The following is a 14,200-nucleotide window of genomic DNA, read 5'->3' on the forward strand; positions in this document are numbered from 1 at the left end:
AACTGTAGTTGATTAGCTCAGCCATGTTTGGTATCCAAAGTTTAGTTCTTCAGTTTGTCCTTCACAGTGCAGACAGGTGAGTGCTACTACAACTGTACTGCTGTGGATCAGTGCATGTGCCTGATGTCTCTTACAGCTGGCTTGAAAAGGAAACAAAAAGTCCGAACAGGATATTAAACCAGTTGTTCTTCAAAACTAATGTAGATAACTGCATCTAATTATTTACACTCTTAAAAACAAATGTACCTAAATGGTTTTTGGCATTTTTTTATATTTTAGTTTCTTTATATCTCATTTACTCTACAACAATGGCTCTTTAAAGAACCATTCATCATATGGTACTTCCAAAAGTGGTCCTTCTACACTTCAATGTACCTTTTTGGGCATCTTTATTCTTAAGGGTATATGTTTTCCTCCTTTTTTTTTGTCAGAAGCAAAACACGACTGCTTGGATGCTGGTACACCAGCGGTTCATGTGAGCTTTACTTTGGATAGGTAAACCTCCTTTGTATCCTCAGTGTTTGTTTAGGTGACGCTTTCAACTCCTGGCTTGTCAGTTCAGGCTTGCGTACTGAGCCAACAGCTGCCTACATGGTCAAAGAGCACAAATGACATCTTCAATATACATTTCAATAAGCATGGTAAAGCAGGTCAAATCAATCCCAGTCCCAAAAGAAAAGCTGAGGGAAATTGAGCCAAATCACCTGAAATAAACAGTTGGAGAGAGAAAAGAAAAGAAAGAAAAGATAGATAGAGAGAGCTATTGGAAATGTTACACTCCGAAATTCCCCTGTCCTACTCCCCACCCCCCCCAACACTCCCTCAAGGCTACGTTATTGTTCCTGCCTATCAGTGTCATTTCCACAGGCAGCCCTGCCTGAAAAGGGAGTGAGGAAAGTAAGGCAGGTGAGAGAGTAGAGGAGACAGCAGCAGAGCAGGAACGCGAAGGGCATATGAAATAGCCTAGGCGTCTTCAGCCCAGTGTGGACCCTGCTCTCAGTGTGGACACCTGTAGACGACTTCAGATCAGAGAATGAGATCCTGTCCCGAGAGGGGCTAAAACAGGAGCTGGAGGTCTGAACTCAGCACAGTGCAGACAGGTGAGTGCTACTACAACTGTACTGCTGTGGATCAGTGCATGTGCCTGATGTCTCTTACAGCTGGCTTGAAAAGGAAACAAAAAGTCCGAACAGGATATTAAACCTGATTAGAAACCGTTGACATTATAACTTTGCAGTAAGACTAGTTTGACATGTCAGACAGCCGTTAGAGACCAAACATACTAGAATTACCTCTAACGTTCAAGTATGGGGCAGGAAGTGTAAACATTTGAACCTGACCCTGAAGCTAAACCCTTATACTCTAAGGGGCTTCACACCAAATAACTTGAAGTAGTTACTGAATATTACAGATTTCCACCAGTGTCTCAAAATATCTGCCTAATTCAGTGGTTGAGATATAAACAAAGTCATTCAGAGTGGTCTGATGTGAAATGGTTCATTGTAGAGAAACTTACCAACTCAGATTATTTTCACAGTGGTGGTGATAGGAATGTCTACAGCTCAAATAAGTAATGCATATAAATGCATGTACCTCTCCACTGTGGCTATAAAGCACATTATAGGCCAAAACCTTTCAACAGAGAATCTCAAAACTACTGTAAGCAGTGTATTCACAGTTATTTCATGTAATAGCTGTTCTGGGATGGAACTTTTAGAGGCATTAAACTCTTCAGATGTCTGGTTCCTATCACCACCACTGCAAACAGTTCTGACTCTGTAATGAATGAGAAGCATCTGAATGACTCCGTTCACATCTTAACAACCGAAAGTCAGTGAAATTTACTGTTAACTGAACAGTAAGCTTGCACTCTTTAAAAAAAAAGTGGTTTTACATTTACATTTATGGCACTGGGTTCTTGGCTTGTTCTTGGCCGTTTATTGGAACAAAACCTTTACATTATGTGGACTTTTTCTTTCAAAAGGTTCTTCTCATACCACTCCTACAACTCCTAACCATTGGTAATGCTTTTTTATCTAGAACTCTTTTCTACTATGGCATAATGCAAAAACCCTTTTTATTTAAATTAGGTAAAATGATGGGAAGAACAAAGACAGTCCAACTACATTCTAATTCATTTAAAATTCTGTTAACCTGGTTAATACCTAGAACTTAGAGTAACTGTAATAGTAAACATTACTAAACCATCAGTTATAAGGTTCTTTAGGGAACCAAGTGGAATATATCTATTTGTGTGGGTGATATTCTTTGCCTTGAATTCAACCTACAAAATTAGCCAAACTTTTTCACACACGTAGCTGATCTTTTACATGGTACAGTGTGTTATGGTTAGGACATGGTGAACAGGATTGTCACAGCACTGGACTAGAGGAAGCAGGTCATGTGTAATGTTTTACCCACAGCATAGGTCAGATATTGGAGGAACTCCAAGGCAGTTGGGTTAATGTGTAGCACACACATGGCCTGTCTTCACGCTCCTCAGGTAGAAGCTGAGTGTGTGAGAGCTGCAGGTGCTGTTGGAGGAGCTGTTCCCAACCCACAGGCTCTGTCTGACATTGTGCTGCCCGGGCACCGGCCTGCTGTCAAGGAATGCCAAGGGGAGAGTAATAAGAGGGAGAACAAACAGGAGCATTGTGCACTGCAGGCAGAGTGAGAGAAGCACACAGCCAGACAGCCAGACAGACAGAGAGACACAAACACACACACAAACACACACACACACACACACTTGCTTGTTTTCATACAATGTCAGGACATTGAATTAACACACACACACACACAGATATATATATATATATATATATATATATATGTATGTATGTATGTATGTGTGTGTGTGTGTGTGTGTGTGTGTGTGTGTGTGTTGTTGCTGTGCAAAGAGAAACAAGCTTCTCCAAATTGGTAACTTTAAAAGAGAAGCTAAAAATGGTCTTTACTTTTACTGTAGTTAATTAGAGGTTATTCCAAGTAATTTTGAAGGCTTTCTGTTGGTCCATTCATCATGAAATGTTCACAAGATGTAAATGCCAGCTGTACTCAAATAATGTTGATAATTAAATTGAAAAAGGAGCTACTTTTTTGGACGAAGACAATAACAGCAACCTATATTTATTTAATTTCCACTCAAAACAGCCAGAAAATCAAAGGAAAAATAACAAAACAGAAAAAAAACAAAGAAGCTGCTGGTGTTCTCACAATAATGTACTGACCACCCCAGAGTCCAGGCCTCAGCATCACTGAGTGTGTTTGTAATTATTTGGATCATGAGAAGCAGAAAATGCAACCAACTTCTAAGACTGAACTTCGGATGATGTGGAAAAATATCCCTTCACATTTCTTAGAAAAACTAAAAGCAAGTTTCTTGAAAAGAATCATAGAGAAATGCAGAATCACTAAAAAAAGATATTTAGTTATTGAGGCTTCTGAAAAATGTCTGTTAAGTACACCTTTTCACTGAAAAATGAAGAACTTAAATAAATGGTGATCTCTAACTTTTGCACAGTACTGTTTGTGTAACTTTATTATTACATGCAATAAAAATACGTTCAATATGCATAGAATTTATATATATGTATATAATAATTATTGTCAGAACCAAACCTTGTATTTTTCCTTGTGTTGTTTTTTAAAAAGAAAGAAAACCAGTGTGTTGAGTAACTACTTGTATATAGAAAGAATATTCTAAACTCAACCCTAACCCTACACTTGAGCTCAGTAACAAAAAAATGTTCTGTCATTCCCTTTAACAAAAACATTAAGCTGCTCCTGGCATTGTCTTTTAAAGTAATACTTTTTGTCCTGAAAATGTATGAAAACACACACACACACACACACACACACACACACACACACACACACACACACACACACACACACACACACACACACAGGTCCTCCTTGCAGGCCTGTGTGAAAAGACCATCTGCTCTCAGACAAGCTCCTATTCCTGGTCTGCAAATGCATACACACATACATGCACACTCTCAGAAAACAGATTCAGTGTAAACAGTGTTAATGCTTTGTTGCTTTGTTTAGAAAAGTAAACATTTGCGATGTACAGGACAGGAGTATGTTCAGGTGCTGGTACCAAAAGAGTGCGGATATTACAATGAGGCTACATCTAGTTAGTTTGGACATACTACTTTACCTTTCCAGCTACCTGCACTGAAAGGTCATCATGACAGACATGACTACTGTCTGTGCAGCAGGTCTAGCAAAGCGCTGACTTTGAGAGTGTTGAAAAGGCTTCTGAAGGGCACTCATGCTGACAGTGCAGCAAAAACAGTGACAACAAAGCGGTCTGTGTGCTCCACATCGTTAGAGAGGGAGTCCCACAGAATTGGTACACATGCTAAAGCATGATGACCAAGGTGCTGAAATGACTCAGCATGAAGTGGCGTAATGTGATACTGATGACATGACAGGATACTCAGAGCACACCAGTGGTTTCGAAGCTTTTGTGGAAAGTTTAACACATGCCAAGTGAAAGCAGTTGTAGTTACAGGGACATTAGATGGATCGTAGATGCGCTGGGTGTGACGTGCTGAAAGGGAACTAATCTACTCTCCTTAAATAACCTTTAAAATCCTTTTCCTTTTGCGTACTCTTGCTCAGTGTTCCATTGCTAGTCACTTGACTAGTCATGTCAACACCCATGAGTGTTCTAGAGCAAGTTCACAGGCCCATAAATCTAGAGTACAGCACGTTCAACCTCAGATATACCCACTTAAAACAATCTGTGCCAATTTGGCATCCATGGAACATTTTTGTGGTGTTTACTAAACAGCTGGACTCATAGTGGTCAGTTTCAGTTAAACCACACAGATTCTATTTAGTGAAAACTTCAGTTGACCCAAAAAGCAAAATGCTGGCAAAGGTGCCAGTTGTTTACCTTGGCTGGTTAGCACTTATACAGTTGCATGCAAAGTATATTTAAAGGCGCTCTCTATAGAAGATATGTAATTTATTTTCACTTAGAAGGTCAAAAAAAAAAGTTTGGAATATGACTGTATATAACTTCAATGATACCTGTTAATGTAACAAGGTTTTCTAGATTTTTAATTTGGTAAAATAAAAAAAAAAGATTTTTAAAATTAAAATGAAATATGAAACAGACTGTGTTTCATTTATAGTCACTGTATAGTCACTTTCACAACAAAAGATTGTGTCTCCTTGGTCTTAATAAAGAAAAGAACAAAAATAGAACAAAACCTTGTATCTCGAAACTTTACAGGAGAAGGAAAAAGGAAAAAACATTCTGTGCTTTTATTGTAAGTCAGTAGAACCTGACTTTTTTCAAAGTCATTTTGGGCCATTTCTCTTGGTCCTGTCATTATGGAATTTTCACACAATGTAAAGGGCATCGTCATGTTATTAATTTCTGCAATTCTGTTATGATTTTTGAATCATCTACATCTCTCACACATCTAACAGCATCATTTTTAAATGTATTTTTTTTTATTTTACAGCTTTCTATTAATTCTTTGTAATTCTATATAGAATATAAGCAATATCTACTCAAGGTTTAAGAAGACTATTCTTAATGTACCACTTCCTCTCTTCATATAGTTGGACATAACGAAAGCATAAAAGAGAGGCCGTGCCTATAAGATGGATTCAGGGCCGATGTTGTGGCACACCCAGGTGGCTCCTCTGGAGGGGGACGTGGAGAAGGGCCCTGAGCTGCAGTGCTCTATTTGCTTCAACACGTATGACAACGTCTTCAAAACGCCCAAGCAGCTGGACTGTACCCACACCTTCTGCCTGGAGTGTCTGTCTCGTCTCATGGCCATATCAATGGACCCTCAGGAGTCCAAGATTTCCTGCCCGTTCTGCCGACGCCCCACACTTATCCCAAAAAATGGACCCCCAGCTCTCACCACCAGCCAGGAGGTGCTGTGCCGCCTGCCCATTCACCAGCAGCAGGAGGAGCCCGTGTGGCTGGAGGGCGAGAAGCTGTGCTATAAGCAACTGCTGGAGACCGGCATGCCGGCCTTCTGCATCTGCATCGATATTGGAGCGAGCGGACAGGCTGGAGTTCCTCCAGCTCAGACCCGCTTGAGGCCAGGCCTGCTGGAGCGGCTGACTGACTGGAAGAAGCTGCTGCTCTTCATCATCATAATGGTATTGTTGGTGGTGATTGTGCTTTGGCCCCTGCAGTGTATCGTAACAACGGGCTCCATGCGCTGCATACCGAGGCCCCCAAGGCCCCCGGTTAGCACACTGGCCCCTTTCACAATGACCCAAGCATAATGGACACCAAAGGAATGTAAACAAACTTATTAGCATAAAAACTGTTCCTCTTACACTCCAGAGACTTGGACCCTAATCCACCATGGACAAAGCACAAACTAAGGGTTAATGGTATTACTGAGTTGCTGAGTTCCAAAAGCATCTGTCATTTTAAGGCCTTTGGATAAACTAAGCTGTGATGACACAAAATGACATTTGAATCAATGTTGTCTCATACTGCAAAGACACAATGTATTTTATACAATACTGTGCAGAAGACAATTTTTCAGGATATGTTTTTGATGATATTAGATATAAGGTTCCCTCCATTTGCACAAGGGAAGGAAAAGTTGAAGAAAAAACAGGAGTTTCCAAAACTGGTCTTCAAAAAGATTGCTAAAAGATATAGGGAAAATGAAACTCCTAACAACCATATAAGAAGATAACCCAGTACTGTATGTGTAGTATTCATTAAGTTGTTACTGAGAAGAGGAAATTTGCTAATCAAATCTATCAGCTTCTCAGACTGACCTTTGGAGGTAGACAAACATGCCTGCAGAAACTGAGAAAATGAAAGCCAGTGTTCCATAATGAATGGAAGCAGGGAAAGGGGTGGACACAAGTCAAAGGTGGTCCTGGACAGTTCAGATCCAACACACTTGGCTGTTATATTCAGAAGCCTCTGAAACCCTTCATTACCTGGATCAGGTGTGTAAGATTAGTGTTGGAGCTGAACTCTGCAGGTTGATGCATCTCCAGCACTGGGCACAGCTGCAGTGAATAGTGAAAAATGAATATCATGTTTCCTGCTTTCTTCCTGACAAAATGAATAACTTAAAAACTGGAAATTGAATAGCTAAAGTGTGGTCTTTCCCTTTTGTACAGTGCTGTATGTGCTTGCTGTATCCTACTGACTGCTGTAACACAGATATCTTCACCATCCCTCCCTGAGAGACCCAGCAGTGGTTGTGCTTGTGTGCCTCTTTAGCATAATGAGACTCATATTCGTCTTCAAAAAGCTCCTGGAGAGCAGACAGTGCTGGAGCAAGAAACAGAATGCACTGTCCACTCTGAACTGGACTGAGTTGATTTTATGGGACAGATGAGATCATGTGTAGTAGGGCCACTTTTTTGTGCGATGTAAACAAGTCTAATACAGGACAAGAGATGAGCTAAGAATAATGCTTATCTAAGATCTACATACCAGTGACCAATGTTTGCACTTTCCAGAAGTATTCACATTACTTTATAAATCATAATGTTTGATTTTAGATATCAACGTGACTTAGTTGGTAGATAATTGTAAGGTTGACCAATATGATGACAGACATGCCAGCTGAGTGATTATTTGTAGAAACCAGATAAATGTAGCTACAGTAATCAACAGGTGGCTCTTTATAAAGGAAATTTCTGCCAACATACATTAAAAGGTTATATTAACTTTTTAATAACACTATGAATGTCTTACCATGCAGTTTATTTGCTAAAGTGTCATAACCCCTTTCTACAATTGTATATACATTGTACAGTGTCTGATTGCTCTGCATTATGGAATACATTATATTTTTGTTTAGAAAAAAAAATAAATGTTGATGAACATGAACCCTTTGGGGAAGTTTATTACTGTAATTTTTGATCTTGGGATTTCTGGAGGTGTAATATTAACACTACAGTAGATAAACAAAGATCACGTAGACACTTTGAAGGAAAACTAAACAGATTCACCATAACCTGTTTTTTTTTTATTTACTTCCTGTTGTGTGCCTGTTATGGGAGCAGGTGTCCAATGAGCTTTTCCAGATGAAACCCAAGCTACCTAGAGGCACAGGCGCACTAAATGAGCACACCTATGTAAACCAATCTGTCTTGTCAGAATGACAGTGCAAAACTGTGGAGATTATTCACCTGTTCCATTCTTCCTGGGCCTTTTACTGTCAAAAACAGACCAATCAGAGTGGTTCATTACTAACACCCTAATACCCTTTATGGGAATGAGGTTAAAGTTAAACTACTGTGAAACCATATCTGGCCTCTTTTATGCAGCTTCAGATTTCCTCATGAGGAAATTTGGTAAACTCCACTATTTCCAGCCTTCAAATTTGGCCACGTATACAAGGAAGAACGCTGAAATAAATGCTTCTGTTTATCGGATCGCATTACTAAGAGAAGATGATCACACAGCAGAGGACAGATACATCAAGAAAGAGTTTTGGGAAACACTCGCAACTGAAGTGATGATTTAAAAAATAGGGGCGTAACGATAAAACCAGCTCACAATCCGATTACTTTCTTAATCCTGGGTTCACAGTTCAATGTTTTAACAGTATTCTGAACAAATAAAAATGATGATGTATCAACTACTACTGAAAATACAGGTCGATTCAAAAAGATTTATCTGATTTCAAAATGATTTATTTTACTTGTAAATCATTACAGAACAATGCAGTGAATTGTAAATGGTTTGTAAGCAAAAGTTTATTATGTAATTTTGCAACCGCTCAGTGTCCTCAGCTGTACAGACAACATCAATGCCATAGTCAGCTTCATCCCATACTCGATTGAGCAGGGGACACTGTGTTCATGGCTCTTTCAATGCGATTTTGGAGGTCATTCACTGTTGTTGGCAGTGGTGGCACATTAACAGAATCCTTAACGTACCCCCACAAAAAAGTCACACTGTGTAAGATCTTTTTAATTCAGAACCTTTAGCCAACTGTGTTTTGCACACAAAGGAATTAGATCTTTGCGTTTAACCCATCCCTGCAGTGAAACACCCACATACATGCACACTAGTGAACACACACACACACTAGGGAGCAGTGAGCACACTTTCCTGGAGCGGTAGGCAGCCCTATCAACGGCGCCTGGGGAGCAGTCAGGGGCTTGCTCAAGGGCACTTCAGCCACGTACTGTAGGCTGAGGGAATCAAACCGGTGACCTTCCAGTCACAAGGCTGGTTCCCTAACCTCCAGCCCACGACTGCCCCAGATGTGGTGATGCTGGTGACCTTTTTCTTGGAACTGTTGGTACCAGCAACGAATGCTTTGAGCTGTTGAAGGTCACTGCCATACTGACAGTCAGAAACTCTGTGACCCTTTCAATTGTTGTTTCAATTGTTTAGCTGCAAGTGAGCAATAAGAAATTCATAGCTCTCCACAAAAAGATAAAACAGATAAACTGCCGCTTTCTTCCATCCATCCATCCAACCATTTTGCAAGCCGCTTCTCCATCCGGATCATGGGGGGCGGGGGGGGTTTGATGAAAATCAAATTTGCTTCCAGTTTTGTATGATTATATCTCTATTGAAATATATTGTCAACGTTTCTGAAGGAAAAAAATTGCATAGTTTAACTGATGAACTTCCAAGTCAAGTGGAAATGGCTTTGATGGCTGCTATGAAAAAGGGTTAACAATTCGTTTGGAATCATTCGTCTCTATGATGCACATTATCACACTGTTGCACGCCAATATACACATCACAATGCATTATTACACCCCATATAAAAAATGGTTCACATATTTCAGTATTACACTAAAGTATTCTATATCTATTTATTTCATCATCATTTTATTATTATCATTTGAGACAGTCATCGCATCAGCTGTGTTTGCCAGAACAGAAGGCTTTTTAGGCTGAGCCAGTGCAAGAGGGAGAATGGTCTTCACACGAGGACATTCAGCACACCACTACTCAGATCAGGCATAGTTCATCCACCAGAAACAAGGATTAAAAAAAAAAAAAATCAACATAATATTCAAGTCAATTGAAAAAGAATAACAATTTGTGATATATCTTAGAATCATTGACACTGTATTTATAATAATAATAATAATAATAATAATAATAATCAAGGATGAATTGCCAAAGAACTCTAAAACAAAATACAAAAGCCACCAGCGAATATGTCAATGCTTTATCATAAATCTGAAATATACAATTTAAAATAAATCCGAGAAAAAAAAATGTATGGTGTAAAATTCAACACTGATGGCAAAACATCTAAATGACAGAAACAAAAGTCATGTACTTTTTAACAACCAAAGGACATTCTGACACTCGCGTGCAGCTAGGATTCAGCAGTTCACACAGAATTTCAAGTATTAAAAGTCTCAGTATTTCAGCAAATTGCCAAAGATTGACCCCTTAGCCATTTTCACAGCGGCAAAGTGAAAAGAAACACATTTCAACAGGAGATAAACAGTCCTTAATAAATCCATCCTAATAGAATTACAATACAATAAATACAACTCCTCTTTTTCATTCAGTGCTATATGACAGGGAAATAAGCTTGAGCTTTGCATCATAATTTCTTGCTTTTACTCCTGTGTTCGCTTACTAGTAGCACAAGAAACTAATCTCCATCCACAGGCTACAACCCCCACATACTTAGTTACATAATTTTTTTACTTCAGAGGTCATCCAAAGGACAGCAAAGTCACAGGTTAATGATAGCCCAAAAGAGAGTAACAGGAACCTCCAGATTGCTGCTTAATTGTTACAGCGAGGTGGATCAGTGTTGCAACATCTGTCAGATCAAGGCCTAAAAAATTGAGAGTGAATCTTCAGCAATAAATACTAAAACAATCATGCCGTTCAAACCAGTCGCACCCAAAATAAAGCACGTATCCTCAGTTCTTCCACTCATGACCACACTCCTCAGTAAAACCACATTCATGGCCTCAGACAGTGATTAAACAGACCCATCATGCCCTGTGATATTTTAAGCTTGCAGAAACCACCGCATATGTCCAAGCGTCTTCACTCACGGCATCATACAAGATCGTCTGTCTTATGACATCACCAGTGACGCTGGTTTCTTCCAATCATCGTGTCTGGATTATAGGCGTCTTTCAAATTGCTTTTTTTCCTAGACAAATCTATTCTTTAATCTTGGGTTAGGGCCATCTGGCCTGTTGCTGTTTAGCTTAAGTCTGCTCTGAAGGCTGTTCACGTCAATGACCCGGGCCAACATGTTGACTTGTCCTCTATGCTTGGACACTTTTAGCAACATGACGACTTTCATTTACCATCTATATTCTCAAATCTCGACCTGCAGTTGTAAGAAAATGTAAAGCGCCATCCCTGAATATCTAATCATGAATCACATACCATCTGAATATCAATCAAAAAGGTTTTACATTGCGGAATAACATCAAATGAAAATCATAAGTCTGGTCAACAAATTAAACATCAGCTCAGCAAAAACCTGCTTATGTGCTGTACATCATAAAACCACATTCACAAATATCACAAAAGAGAAAACTCTGAAGGAATCATAGATATAACATAGAAAACAACTAAAACGACCAATAAAAACACCTCTAGTCCTGAAGGCGCGCCCACTGTTGTTCAGGAAGGAGAAAAAGCCTAAGTTCTAATGGGAGGAGCCCAGGCTGATTGGTCAACGAGCCCATTAGTAGCTGTAACATGCGACCCCATACATATCAACTCAGTCTGTGAGCTGTAAAGGGCAAAGCTTCTGTAAAGCAGCAAAAAAGCAGATAAATCTGCAACAAAGCACAAAATGCAGGCTGCTTATTGGCACAAATGAATCTTGCTGTACTCTATATTGCACCTGTCACACACCTAAAATACACATCTCGTTCAAAACTACCCGTTTAGCGCTGTTAGCTACCAATAACGCCCGGAAAAGTTACACAACGTGACATAGTTTCCCAAAGAGGCGGATCCTTGAGGCCCGGCACAGGTGTTGCCACTCTACTTGTTGTTCTCGTGGGCCCCTTTGTTGAGATCCTCTGTTGAGATCCACATTGCTTCAGTGGGCTACGTCCATCACTTAGTGAAGCACTAACTACTGCTGCTAGTGAGATTCAGTGAGATATACAAAAGGTCTTTGGTTACAGTAGATCACATCCAACAGACAGCAGGCATAGATAGTGGACAGAAGGAAACTTTCCTGCTGAAGCTTGCATCGTCAAGCGCATAAAAGTCCTGTTCAACAGACATCATGTAGAAGTGATTGTGTAGCTGAGTGGTGTCTTGTGCAGGCTTATCATCAGACTGGAGGGAGAAGCACCATGTCAGGTGTGCTCTGGCTGTTTTCTCTGCACATCAGGCACTTAAACTATGAGTGCATCACCCACAGAGCGTCAGTCAGTCAGTCGGTCAGTCGGTGAGGAAGGAGTGGAAGAGCTGTGGCCCACATAGTGCCAGCCGGGGCTAGTCCAGGGCCAGGGCCAACACATGGGTGTCCACTATGCCAAGCTCCAGAGCCAATCCACAGCCAAGTGCTTCCACATAGCATATCTGCTACAAAGGAAGAAGAATGTTAATAGCAGTCTGCAATTCTATTAGTATTTCTTAAGATAAATTCACACTAACTGGCTTTTCTTATTGGTCCACCTTGTTGATGCACAGATACAGATTGTAGATTTTGTTGATTCATGTGACAGCCAACCTCAAGACCCTTCATCAATGAGCCGTTACTGGCCTCTGAACTGCTCAACATACCAGAGATACTACTGTGTGTAAAAATCCTAAAATTGCAGCAACGCTGCCGAGGCTTAGCGCTACCATGCCCAACCATATCAGTGTCTCAAATAAAATCTATATAATAATACAAGATTGCTCCTGTGGTTAGAAACTGACAGTGAATGGGTGTGTCATCAGCAACAGATGGACTAAAGTCTGTACACCAGCAGTGCTGTGCAAATGTCAAAAGACCACTCTTCATTTATATATTTTTTCCCTTTAAAACGGCCATTAAGTTATTCATAAATTACAGTTTTTCTCCATCAGGAAAAAAGAGCAAAAGATTTTAAAAGAAAATTACACAGATGCCTTAACAACTATATTAATTTGTTTTATGACAGTATCTATTATTTTCAATAGACTTGCTTTGAGATTTTAAAACAAATCTGCAGGAATAATTTTCAACCCTTCCAAAAGTCTGGATTCTGCTTAAAAACAATCCATGTAATCACAAATGTAGACCCATCAGGGCATAAAATATTACTCCACATCTTAAATGTCCAGTTTTGTTCTAGTGCATATTATTCTCTTCATTTCCTTTTCTCAGTAACAACTTATTGACTTCATGTCAGACTCATAGTGCTGAGTTGTCTTCTCACAGTGGAAGGATGAACAGAAAGTAAGAGTGGAGCTTGATTTTCTCCTCTCTCTCAAAGATGAAAGCTTTAAGTACAGTTTATTTGATGGTGACAGATTTGGTGTCAGGTCTACTTATGAGTCTTTGAATTAATGTTTTTTAATGTTAGTCTTGGAGATTCCAATTTATTCACTTATTTTCTTTTGACTTTCCTGTTCTTGAATGCAAGTGGATTATATCTCATCTTCTTTGTCCTCCTTCAGTCATTTTAGATGTACAGAAGAAAGGTGTGTTTGGCTGCTTCTTGTGTGAATGCTGGTGTCTCTTTGAAGGGGAACATAATGTCACTGAGTCCTTTGGGAGTAGCTTTTGTTGGGAGGACACACCTGTAACTGGCTGGTTTTAAGACTGGATGGATGAAAGAGTTGGCAGCAGGGTGCACAGAAGTAAACTGTGGACAAGTAAAACGCTGAAAGTGCTGACACTAAAGATAGTGTTGGAGGCTTCTGTGTAGTTTTCTGTTGAACATGTTTCTTGCTTTTTTATTTTCTGACACTGAAAAATTAATAAATTGGGATTATTGGCAGCTTCGACTAAAAATAAGATCTCTCTGACTTCTGGATAGTTCTGGCGGTGAAAGTAAATTCACAAATAAAATACTAGTAATATGTTTTTGTGGATTAAGGTTTTATCTATGTACAGTTGTAAGCAAAGTTTTGGACAACCCTGGTCAAATGAAATGTTATGCTGATTTTCTAAGTGTAAATAAGTTCATCTCTATAATAAACAAATATCCCATTTTTCTAATTATTTCTATTTTGAGTTTAACATTTTAAAAATACAAAATATGTCTATTTTACTAGTATGTTAAATTCAGC

The 14,200-nt window shown here is 39.5% G+C and overlaps 2 protein-coding genes across 5 annotated transcripts in view; one reads left to right on the forward strand and one right to left on the reverse strand.

Moving 5' to 3' along the window:
- The first annotated feature begins 877 nt into the window (after window positions 1-877).
- Window positions 878-7,855, forward strand: LOC108432583 (RING finger protein 223). Of its 2 annotated transcripts, XM_037541140.1 has the most exons (3): window positions 878-1,100; window positions 2,504-2,670; window positions 5,590-7,855. In XM_037541140.1, exon 3 carries the CDS (start codon window positions 5,632-5,634, stop codon window positions 6,271-6,273), a length of 642 nt encoding a protein of 213 aa, XP_037397037.1. In that variant the 5' UTR covers window positions 878-1,100; window positions 2,504-2,670; window positions 5,590-5,631; the 3' UTR covers window positions 6,274-7,855. The 2 variants fall into 2 exon arrangements, with proteins under 2 accessions (XP_037397037.1, XP_017562022.1); XM_017706533.2 differs by lacking the exon at window positions 2,504-2,670.
- Window positions 7,856-9,779: 1,924 nt separating this feature from the next.
- ptpn11b (protein tyrosine phosphatase non-receptor type 11b) overlaps window positions 9,780-14,200 on the reverse strand; it is a 42,990-nt gene continuing 38,569 nt past the window's right edge. For 2 of the 3 annotated variants that reach the window (XM_017709172.2, XM_017709190.2), the window contains exon 16: window positions 9,780-12,523. The gene's annotated coding sequence lies outside the window, so the exon portion shown is untranslated. The remainder of the gene's footprint in view (window positions 12,524-14,200) is intronic. The other variant, XM_017709181.2, reaches the window with a different exon arrangement.

Source organism: Pygocentrus nattereri, chromosome 9 (genome assembly GCF_015220715.1).
Source record: "Pygocentrus nattereri isolate fPygNat1 chromosome 9, fPygNat1.pri, whole genome shotgun sequence".
In the NCBI taxonomy this organism is placed as follows: Eukaryota; Metazoa; Chordata; class Actinopteri; order Characiformes; family Serrasalmidae; genus Pygocentrus; species Pygocentrus nattereri.

Excerpts from the sequence above, each read along its gene's own strand:
- LOC108432583 (XM_037541140.1), top strand. The coding sequence starts at position 5,632 with ATGGATTCAGGGCCGATGTTGTGGCACACCCAGGTGGCTCCTCTGGAG.